The 12,039-nt window shown below is 45.7% G+C and overlaps 1 protein-coding gene across 2 annotated transcripts in view; it reads right to left on the bottom strand.

Moving 5' to 3' along the window:
* MOXD1 (monooxygenase DBH like 1) overlaps nucleotides 1-8,076 on the bottom strand; it is a 761,450-nt gene extending 753,374 nt beyond the window's left edge. The window contains exon 1 of one of the 2 annotated variants that reach the window (XM_085609291.1): nucleotides 7,688-8,076. In XM_085609291.1, coding sequence (XP_085465417.1) covers nucleotides 7,688-7,978 — 291 coding nt within the window. In that variant the 5' untranslated portion in view covers nucleotides 7,979-8,076. The remainder of the gene's footprint in view (nucleotides 1-7,687) is intronic. The other variant, XM_085609290.1, reaches the window with a different exon arrangement.
* Nucleotides 8,077-12,039: the final 3,963 nt, after the last annotated feature.

Below are 12,039 nucleotides of genomic sequence, written 5' to 3'. Positions count from 1 at the left end.
AAGAAGAGGTCATGGGTGCAAGTGGTACTGTTATCCCTGATGCTGGGGGTGGATGGTGAAGGTATGAGTACTTTGTGCTGCATTTTCTTGCCATCTGACCAGCGGCGGCCGGTGAAGGTGAGGCGAGGGGAGTCGACAGACGACGACGAGGGCAAGGTAAGTGGTTTTCTTTTTTATTTTACCTTATTGTCATCTGCTGACTCCCTCCCCTGCCCACGGCTCTTACCTGCACTGACCGTCACTGCATCTGCCATTTTGTTACCTGCAGTGCAGAGCATAATTAAATAGTGCTGCAGTTAGAGGTGGAGAAATGTCCATAGCCAGAGGGGAGTGGGGACAACCTCCATAAAAAACAAGCATTGGCATAGCCAATAGTTCTCGCCTTTGGGACCTTATAAGTGTTTAGCCATGCAACACTTGATGTTGTTGCACCAAGGATATTGTGCTGGATAGCTAACACTTATAAAGTCCCAAAGGCGAGACCTATTGGCTATGCCAATGCTTGTTTTAGTAGTAACTAAAGTAGTAAAAGTACTCAAGGGTAAACGTATTTGAAAGTGTAAGTTAGCTTTGTGAATCAGGCTCACTGTCTTTTTAGATCCTGTAACCCTCTTCTCTTGGCAGCTTTCATCATAATTCCAAATGCAACCTGTGAGTAGATAGATTCCGAAACTGTTCTGATTCTAATGAGAGCACCTGTGCATGCAGGGCTGGATTAACCATTAAGCAAAATAAGCACGTGATTAGGGCATCAAAGGAAGGGGGCACCACAGAAACTTTCTATTGGCGGATTTACCATGGTGCAGCTGAACCAATAAATAAAGTGGAAGTGTACAAAAATAAACATTATTTTCCACTCTTACTGTAAGTTCTGTTTCATTATGAAAAATAACGTTTTATTTTACGGATGATTATGGTTTATATTTTGAAGTAGATATATGGGGGCACCAAAATCTTGTAAGTGCTTAAGGCCTCTAAAGGTCTTAATCCGGCACTTTGTGCATGCCTTTAGCGCTGTTTATGTAGCATTGATAATAGGGCATGCTGCAAAGTGACTTTTCCCAAAAATTACTTTGCTCTAATTGAGAATTGGAGACTCTTATAATTGTGCATTATTATAACTGGGACACTTGTATCTTTCTTGTCAGACTCATGCTTTCCAAAAAGTACATGCATACAGACCTAGAGGGCTTTTGGGCAGCCCTCCTCCTCCAATGGTGTGTTCAAGTGTCATTCACATTTTGCTTCAATACACGACAACATAAGAGCATGGGGCCACTGGGCAGCCCACTTCATTCTGTCTGAAGCTGCGAGTGGTGACATGAGGCCTGATCTCATGTGCACTGGCACAACACACGGATTGCACTTCAGTGTGAGTGAGGGCTGGTGTATATGAGCTGTTAGGTCGCTCCTTTGCTTTAATGTGCTTGCCACGTTTTTTGCATATACTTGCAAAATAAATAAATACAAAAAACATAGCACGCTTGCCAACACCGCATGCGTTGGCTTTACCACTGGTTGTTTTATTATAGAAAAACTGCAGATTTTTGCTCTGTTGCTAAACTCCGTGTGTAATATGCACTGCATCAATTCCTCATTGCCTCCTTTCATTTTACGAAAACGTAATTTTATCAATTTTTGCACGAGAGAAAAGCTTATGTGATCTGGCGCTTTGTATCATTTGCACGGTGAAAGGGTGTATACTTCCTGGCGGGCACGCATCCAAAATGTCAACACCTCCTGTTCCCAAGCAATTCCTCGGGCGTCCACAGTGCGTTCAGAATGTTGATGATTACGGTAAAGCAAAGCGCAGGCTTCCCACAGTGCTCAAGACTGCGACTTGTGCGTAAAGTCTGAGCTACTGAGGAGGTGGGGAATTGAGGGGGTGCTGGCGCGGAGCTGGTGGTGTTCCATTACCGTGGACCGAGCCTCAATAAAAATGATTGTCTCCCTTCGAATTAAAGATTACGAAAAAATACCGTGCGTTGTGGGGCTGTGTTTGCAATCTCTGGCAGGGACTCGAAAGCAGGCTTTTCCGAATTCGGAGCGCGTAAGACCCTAGGCATTGGTGCAGGCTGTGCTATATTAAACAGTTCCTCAAGCTTTCCACAGGCTCTGTTTGTCTTTAGCAACCCAAGCTCGGCGGTTCTTGCATCGGGTGTTTGTGGGGTGGTAGGAAACACGGCCCGAACTTTTTAGCATGAACTCAAATGTGCTGGTTAAAAGGTGCGTGGTAAAGCCGGAGGTATTACCGCAGTGTGGCAATAACATAACTGCTTTTAGGAGGCACTGTATTACGCCAGAATGTAGAGATACAGAGACAAGAATACAACAAAACCTGTTAGTCTTCGGGTGCACCTTCATTATCACACATTTTACTGCACTTTTAGCATTTCCGTTACCACAGTAACTAACGATAAAGGCCAACCTCACTCTCTTTCTCTGGGCAATATGTGGTGGGGGAGGGGGAGAAGCGGGAGTTGTGTGTGCACGTGCGTCATCGTGATCGCGATCGCTCTGAAAGCGAAAGTGATCGCGATCGCGATGACGCACGAGTTTTCAAAGTGCTGCTGGCGGGCGGATGCGCGCGTGCACGGTCGCGTGAACGCAAGCGTTAGGCCAGCCAGCAGCACTTTGAAAAGCCCACATACAAAATGTCTCTTCGAGCCAGCGCATGCGCTGGGCTCAGCGAGACCTAAAAACAGCAGTCACCAAAGGGCAAACCGGAGTCAACAGTTTGTTGGTGTTTGCCCCACAGTGAAATGTCCACAAATCACTGGTGAACAACGCATTTAGGGGCATATCAACAAGCCGAAAAGCGGCGATAATTTTATCGCCTAATTAGCAAGGTCACGCTAATGCGTGAAACCTTGCTTTAGCGTCAGGATTCGTAACGCCCAGCTTTGCATCTCTAATGAGATGCAAAGTGGGCGTTCCTGACCTGGCATGAGAGGAGAAATGTCGCTAAGCGACATTTCTCCTATCAGTAAGCCTAACGCTATGAAGCATAGCGTCAGGAAAAGTAGCGATAACCCGTTATCGCTGCTTTCCTTACGCCTGCTTCAGGACTGACTTAGCCATGATATCCTATGGAAGGTGGATATCATGGCTAAGTTTGTGAGTCCCTATCAACTAGCTAACGTGAGATTATCGCTGGGTTTCCAGCGATAATCTCACGTTAGCCAGTTAGCGCTAAGATTTTTATCGCTGATGAGGTAAGCGTTGCTAATAGCACGCTATCTCAGCGATAAAAAACAGCGCTAGCTGGCGATAATTATCCTAGCGCTAAGTGCGCTCAGCGATAATTATCGCCGGTTGTTGTTGATATGCCCCCAAGTAGCCACCTGGGAGTGTCTGGGTGAGTTTAAGTTGGGATTTATGACTGGGCATGAATGAGAGTTCTGGAGCTAAAGCTGAAGCCAGTGTGAGTTTCTCACAGTGCTGGTCAGTGGGCCTTAAAAATGTTTAGACACAAAAGCACATCCATTCCTTGGCTTCTCTGCAGAGTGCAAAGTGTGCAGGACACATATGTGCCAACTGAAATTGTGAATCAACAATAAAGTATGTGAAAGAAGTACACAGCTGTCAAAATATCGAATGCATCAAAGGAAAAGAAAATGCAATGTTTACAGGTGAGTGAGTGGGTCACAAGTGTGTGAGTGGCTGATTAGGAGGATGAGATGAAAGTAAGTATGTGCAAAAGAAGAGAGAGTGAAACGACAGTACTGAAGATCAAAGAGGCATGGAGAAGGAGAAATTCAGAATGATGGGACTACAAAAAGGGCGGGTCTAAGAGACCGAAAGACTGCAGAGGGAAGTGGTGTGGAAGGGAGAACATGAGTGATAAAATCACTCTGACTGTCACTGGCGTTTTCAGAAATGAAAACATTTTCAATCCTAATTATTAACAGCAAGGTTTTTGTTGTTACCACTAATAAGCATTGGCATAGGCCATAGGTCTTGCTTGTTTTAGGTGCATGCCCATTATTGTGTTCTCTCTGGATGCAATAACAGAAAACCCAAAGAGTGCCATTCGAACTCTGGTCAGGTGGCCTGTTGTGTGACTCACAGAATTTGTGTTTACATGTACTAAGTCACGCCCTGGATTACATGGGCTAAGCCTCTTTTGAAACTTCTAAGTTCTACTCAATTGCCACGCCCCCCTTTTAGAGACCCACGTCCCTCCTTTTTCAGCCCACTTAAGCGCTGGTAAAAGTACAGAGTGGCCGCAGTCCTTTTAGCAGTACTTATTGTAAATAAATATTTCCTTTAATACTCTCACTATATTAATCTTTTTGATGTTTTGGGGGCAATTGTAAGAAAGCATGTAAGAGTAAGTAAAAGGGTACTTCAAAATGCCGCTGAGACTAGGCTCCAGAGTATTTGGGGGCATATCATCAAGGCGGCGATATGAAATAATCGCCGCTTTTGCGTCCGTTTTCGGGCGAAAAGCGGCGATAATTTCATCGCCTTATCTTTGCTGACTTAGCGCCCGTCACAACAACGCCCAGCTTTGCATCTCTAATGAGATGCAAAGTGGGCGTTCCGTCCCAAAATAACTGGAGAAATGTCGCTAACCGACATTTCTCCAATTACCAATGGGCACGCTAACAAGCATAGCGATAAGAAAAGTAGCACTAACCGTGGTTATCGCCACTTTCCTTATGCTTGCTTTTAGGTTGACTTAGCCATGATAGCCAATGGAAGGTGGATTTCATGGTTAAGTCTGTCCTGCCCTATCAGCAAGCTATCGCCAAACGTTGTGCGATTATCGCTGGATTTCCAGCGATAATACCACATTTGGCAGCTTGCGCCTGGAATTTTATCGCTTTTGAGATAAGCGTTGCTGAAAGCACGCTATCTCAGCGATACAATTCAGCGCTAGCCGGCGATAATTATCCTCGCGCTAAGCGCGCTGAGCGATAATTATCGCCGGCCCTTGCTGATATGCCCCTTGATTCCTTTCCTTATAGGGTACAGCTTCAAGACAGGAGTGTAAGGCAGGCTACTGGAGCCCCTGATGAGCAGACAGCCGTCGGCCAAGGGGCCCCAACCCGTCAGGGAGTCCCATTCAGCCCAATGTAAATGAATGTGCCCTTGTGTAACGTAACTGGTGCCCATGCAAAGCGTTCCAATACCTTCCGTTCGAGATCGCGCTATTTAAAGCTACAAAAACAAAAAAATGTCTGTGAGATATGGGAGACTCGGACCCCTCGTCACATGCTAAAGGGGGCACCATCATTTTACATTACGTTACTGCTTTGAGATTCCCCCTGAAATGCTCAGAGACCCATCACACAGAGGTATTCATGTATTGAGAGACTAAGATAACGCTGCGACCAAAAAAGCGCCTTTTGTGAATTTCCGGGTACCACGCAGTTTCAGAAAGCAGGCGCGGGAGCGCCCAGCTTCCCACTCTCGCTTTCAGTGCCCACGCTTAGACAAATGCAACATTTTGAGAATCCAGAGATTATAGGGAGTAGGGACTGGTCTTCACCCGTGTTTTTTCCTTAAGGCAGCTCGCGCTGCATGCGCTCTTTGTTGCATCTGCACCGCTGCTTTAGCAGCGTGATAGTTTAGCGTTTTTTAAATTTGCTTTAATTTCAAAGTGCGTAATTGAACTAAAAGCATCCAACTCCTCTGTGGAACACAAGGACAGCTGCTGACTGCTGAAGCGGGTCTCTCTCCGGCTCTGTTTTGTGCCCTGGCACAAGAGGTCGCTACTGCAGTGCAGTGACAGCAGGCACATCGATGTGCGCGTGCTCCCACTGCTCACTTCTTACCAGGGGAGAAGTTACCGCTTGACGTCATGCCAGGAGTCATTTTCTCTCTGGATTGCCCTTCTCTTTATGAAACTCCAGAGCAGCAACATTATCATGGTGCCACCAGGGCTTTAAGTGGAGGCTTTTACAATATTATGTACAGGCCATAGTTGCTGCTTATCTAGCGTACGCAACTAACAACCATTGACAAACCCAATAGTCCTGACTTCTTGTTGGTATGATGTTACTTGTTATATCATATATCTGGATGCAATGACAGAAACAGCAAAATACCAGCGTGGTGGCACACTATGCTAAGCACAGATTTTTAGCATGTGTTTTTAAGCCACGCCCTCAATTGCATTGGCAACGCTCCTTTGAGAGACCCCCCCCACCCCCCATTTTTTCATCCCATTTAAAGCCCCCTGGGGGTAGGTTAGCGCTTCTAGAGAGATTCAGTGCTGCGAGACACGAAATTACAATACAATGCTCTAGAAATATCTGTTAAATTGTTCTTACAGTGTTCGTCTGGTTGACGCATGGTGCATTGGCATCTGTGGCAGAGCGACTCCGACAGATAGAGTCTAGACTCTAACGGCTGCAAACGCGCGATATCAAAACGTAAGAGAGGAAAGACACGACAAGACCCCTCGAAATGACGACACATGGTTTGTGATCCTTTGAAACGTTAATTGAACAGGAGGTCGCTGCTGGTGCTCTCGGGTTAGGTACGCGCTATAACAAAAAAAACACCCATGTATGACTGAAGGACAAACCGTGTGCAGGCGAACGTGTTTTGGGGGACTGGGGTGTATGCGAAGTGTGGCAACATCATATCCAGTGCTTGGAATAGAAAAATAGAAGTGCAGGTACTTTGTACTAGAGTACCTGCTACCTTCTGAGAAGTGCCGGTACTCCCCGATGAAAAGTATTATGAAAAGTAATACATCTCTCTTGAGAAGTGCCAGTACTGTCCCTCCCAAAATAAAAAAGTGCCGGTACTCCGTACCGGACAGTACCGGCCCTTTTAAAGCACTGAATATCTATCATGAACAAGCTCCAGTCACACCCCATTAATCGAAGGCCCGTTCTATGGTACATACCTACAATGTACGGTTGCTATTAGATGGATGGCACTCCGTTATGCGTGGGAGGCAATCTATGGCTTCAGGTTAACAATATATATATGTACAAAATTGAGAAGGCGCAACGTAGCTACATCAGGAGGCATCACGTCAGTATTCAATCAGGCGCCTCTATATGAAAAAGTGCACCCTCAGCAGCATTTGACAATAGTCATGTAATTCTCATTCTGAGAGTCCGACACTCATTGTTGTCTCTAAATCACCCACAAAAGTGTCACCCGCTTAAAAAATTAAATGAACACATCTCGCTGGGACTGGAGAAATAAGGCAATACCGGAAGGCCCAAGTCATATCTTTCCTGGATTTAGGACACATGCGCCCAGTAGTACCAGAGCAACAGAACTGTTCAGGAGAAGTAGGTAAACAAAGTTTATTTTCGGATGACCAGGACTGTAGCAATACACATGTCAACGGTGAAGAGTACAAGAAAGCTGGCGAATACCAACGTTATGGACTTAAAATAGGGAAGACTTTTTCCTAAATACACGACTGGCTGCAGATGATCCTCTGCTCAGCAAAGTTAGGTCTAGAGGTTCAGACGTTTCAGCAGGATGTGCTTTGAATCATGCAGCGGCAAGGGTGGCATGAGAGAAAATGCGTCCCCTGTGTGCTAAAAGACACTAAAAACACAGGAGGCATTCGTCCCGGTGTCTCTGCACCCCGTGCACGATTGATAGCTCCAGCGTACACGTGAAACCGGCAGGTCTCAATCTTGCTTGCCCAGAGGACGTCCTGTGATCTGCGCGCTTTGCAACGCGCGGAGTCAGCACTTGCTCTTACCTGCAGGTAGGGCTTGCCGTCGTGCCGCACACCTCCGATCACCAAGTCAGAAGAAGCCATGGCCCCTGTGGTAGACAGCCCAAAGCCCACATAGCCCAGGGTCTGCACCTCCAGCAGGAAGGAGATACGGTCCCCGTGCCGGCCCCAGCGCACCTGGAAGCGGCCCTGGGGGTCCAGCACTGCGCCGTGCCCGAGAGGTGCCAGCCCCTGGGCAGCCGGCCAGAACAGCGCGGCCAGGTAAAGGAGAGACAGCGCAGGTTGCGCCTGCAGCGGCGAGCCTGAAGCCGACATCCCGCGCTATGCAGCCTCCACAGTCCGCTCGCTCACTGTGAGGAGAGGACAGCTCTCTCCGCCCCTCTGGCAGGAGCACGGCGGGCGCGCGGGGCTGGGCGAGGGGCGTGTGCCAGGCGGCAGCCCTGCCCAAGGCTCTGGGACATAGATAGATTGATGATGGTGTCAGCTCTCATCGCGCACAAGGCTCAACTTAAGGAACATGCCAGAGCACGAACGCGGTGAGAGCATTACATTCTCGCCTCCAGTTAGCCTCCCCTTGCATCCGACTGCCAGCAGCACGCCCCACGCGGCGCTGTGGAGTGCCACGCTCCATCAGTGCCACCGCATAGCTCATTAGCCTCGTTTGGTGGATCCGGTCCAGGGACTTACACAGAAATGGAGAAGTGCGGCTGTTTCTTGGAGAGAAGTGCCAGTGCTTTCCCATTAAAGTATTCCCATCCTACTGACAAGTGTCTGTACTCCCCCTTTAAATAAGGACGTGCGGATACTCAGTAACTGATTGTATCTACCTCCTTCAAGCACTGATCTGTACTTATAGGACTTCATTTTCAGTCACGCCAGTTTTCAACCAAGTAAACTAGAGTAGTTGGCCAGTCTGCGGACACTTATGGGGTCAAATTCAGGCTGTAAGAGCAATTTTATCTCAGAGAATACTCGAACCAACTTTGACAGACTAAGACAGACAGCCGTGTAACTCGGCCAATATCGTTGTTTTGTGCCTTGTCATACGAGATCTTGTTCACATTGTAGGATTTTTTCCTTGCATGCAATTTTTTTAAACAGTTACATTTGGGCCAGGAGTTCGGCAACGCCTCATTTGTACATCCTTCTGGAGGGGTAACTAACACTTCACACACAGCAACCATGAAACCTCAAGTGCTTCCAGTTTTATTAGAATTGGAAATGTCCATCTTGTGTGTAGTATTCTCCCCAATGTTATGCCACATTTTTCTGAAACTGTTTTGCTGGCCATAACTCATGTAAATGTTGGATGCTTGGACCAACCTGTATTCTTAAGCGGTACTAAAGACAATGGTCATGGACAATGTTCCCTCTTTTTTTTTAAGTTTGAGTTTATTGAAGAAATAAGAAGGGAAGGAGAAGGGAGGGGAGAGGGGGTATAATCATCATGGTAAGCATATACAAAGAATAAGCATTTCAATAAAAATTCTCAATAAAAGCAAAAGTAACAAGCATGAGGTTTATATGAACAGAACCTACGTATAGGAATGAAAAATACTGTATAATGTAGTAGAACGCAATATCATAGTAAAAAGGCATTAAGGAAACAAGAAAATCATGGCGGCTTGCGTACCTCAACTGTGTCAGGGTCTGGAGAGGCATGTGCTGGAGCAAAGGAGGAGAGATAAGATACCAAAGGGAGCCAAATCAGATCGCGTTTAATTGCTAGGGAAACGGGAGATACGTAATTGGTGTCTAGGCGGTGATGGAAGCAGACTGCATTCCACCAAGATTGATAGGAAACATTTGCAGCCTGCTTCCAATTAGAAGTAATGGTATGGAAAGCCACAGCAACTAGGAGGTCAAGTAGTAAATAATGGGAAGGAGATTGCGGAAGAGACGGTGATAGGGAACCTAGAAAAACTTGTAAAGGGGAGAAGGGAATTTGAAGTTGGAATATTTTTTGTATTTGCGTCCAAACTAGGTACCAGAACTTGGAGATAGAAGGGCATTCAAACAACATGTGTTTGAGATCAGCAACGGGACAGGAACAGGACCAACAAATAGAGGTTGTGTCAGGCGAAAAACGGGATAAAGCATGTGGAGTACATAAAGTTCTGTTATAAATAAAATATAAGGTTTGGGTAGTATTAGCAGCTCTAGAGGTTTTATGAAGCTTAGTCCATATTTTGTCCCAGAAAGGTATTGGCCAATCCTGAGAAAGATCCAATTCCCATGCATTCTCGATTTTAGACTTTAGTCTGTCAGTGGTGTATCGGAAAGAGTTATATATAGCAGAGGCTGAGGGAGACGCACTCAATAATAGAGAAGTAGCTTTGCGGGCCAAAGGAATATCGGTAGAAGGTTCCAAGGAGCGAAGATATAGGAGCAGGACTGGGAGAAGGGTGTTGTATTGCATTCGAGCAGAAGCGGGCAGGGAGAAAGAGGATTGAAGTTCCTGGAATGAGAGAGGAATATCTTGGGAAATTAATTGAGAGATCCAACACAATCCTCGAGAATGCCATGTCTTCCAGAATATGGTACGATTACGAATTCTGAAAAGAGAATTATGCCATATCGGTTGTTCGTGAATAGAAAGAAGGGAGGGATAAGATGATATTAGGTAAGGGAGAAGGAGAGTACGGGAATGAGAAATAACAGGTGTGCGAAAGCGAATTAAAGAAGACGTGAAGGATAAGAATTCGCGAAAAGTAAAGGGGGACAGGAAGGAAGATTCCATACTTAGCCAGACAGGCGGATAGAGCGGAAGATCAGAAGAGAACCAACGGGTCGATTGTTTCAAAGAGAAAGCTCGGTGGTATTCTCTAAAATCCGGAAAGCGTACACCAGACTGGGCCTTATCTTTGCGCAATGAAGCCAGAGCTATCCGAGAACGCTTGTTATTCCATAAGAATTTCAGCAACAAGGAATCAATCCGTTTAAAGAAGGAAACTGGAATATGCACTGGAAGCATGGAAATAGTATAGAGAAGAAGAGGGGATAACATCATTTTTATAGAATTGAGCCGACCCCACCAGGACAGAAAGAGCGGGTGCCAACGTTGAATAGCTGTGTCCATTTTCTTGAAGACATAATCAAAATTAAATTTGAGCGTATCAGACAAGAGAGGAGCAAACCAAACACCCAAATATTTGATCTTAGACGGTTGCCATGAGAAACCCGTTTGGGAAAAAAGATGTTTTTGACAAATAGGGTTTAGAGGTAGAATCTCACATTTATCAGCATTTAGGCGATAACCAGAAACCGCAGAGAAGGAAGACACCTGTTGGAGAAAAGAGGGAATAGAGGAAACGGGATCAGAGCAGTAAAAAAGAATATCGTCAGCATAGACGGAGAGTTTAACCTGACGCGAACCAAATTTAAAACCAGAAATACTGTTGTCCAGACGAATTTTGGTAAGAAAGGGTTCCAAGGCTAAAACAAAAAGTAGGGGGGATAAAGGACAACCTTGTCGCACTCCTCTGTGCAGCGAGAAATAATCCGAGGTCAACCCGTTGACAAAAATGGAAGCCTGCGGATTAGAATAAAGTAAAGAAATAATAGAGATAAATTTGGAAGAAAAGCCGATCCAGCGTAAGGACTGAAACATAAAATCCCATCCAATCCTGTCGAATGCTTTCTCCGCGTCTAAAGAAATAGCCGCGAAGGGAAGTGACAGTGAGGGAGCCTTGCTAAGTATATTAAGAAAAACACGGGAGTTATCAGAAGAGAGACGGCCCTTAACAAAGCCTGATTGTTCAGGGCCAATGAGGTCGGGTAAAAGGGGATCCATGCGCAATGCCAGAATTTTAGCCAGAATTTTATAATCCGTATTGACCAGGGAAATTGGTCTGTAATTTTTGCACAACGAATGATCCTTATCTTCTTTGGGGATTAAACAGATTAGAGCCTGTTGGAAGGAGCCGCTGGAAGAACCCGCTGCAAGGAAGGATTGGAATAATAGTAACAGTTTAGGGAGAAGTAGAGAGGCAAAGTGGCTGTAGAATTCAATAGTGAACCCATCAGGGCCTGGGGACTTACCGTGTCGTAATTTAGAAACAGCATGGGAGATTTCAGAGAGCGAAATGTCCTGTTCTAGGGCAGCAAAATCAACGGAAGAGGCCGGGGGGGAGGGAAGCGAATGAAAATATGAAAGAAGATCCGTAGACTCCGGGATGTGCTCGGGGGTATAAAGATTATCATAAAATTTAACAAACTCAGAAAGAATGTCTTTATCTTTAAAGTAAGTGTTCCCAGTGGAAGTCTTAATGGACTCAATCTTTGTACGCTCCTTTCTTATCTTTAAGTAATTGGCCAAAAGTTTCCCCATTTTGTTTTTACCCCCATAATACCTGGAATTACATTTTAGCAAAAGG

This window comes from Triturus cristatus, chromosome 6 (assembly GCF_964204655.1).
Source record: "Triturus cristatus chromosome 6, aTriCri1.1, whole genome shotgun sequence".
Classification (NCBI taxonomy): domain Eukaryota; kingdom Metazoa; phylum Chordata; class Amphibia; order Caudata; family Salamandridae; genus Triturus; species Triturus cristatus.
This window is presented reverse-complemented; position numbering and strand designations above follow the sequence as displayed.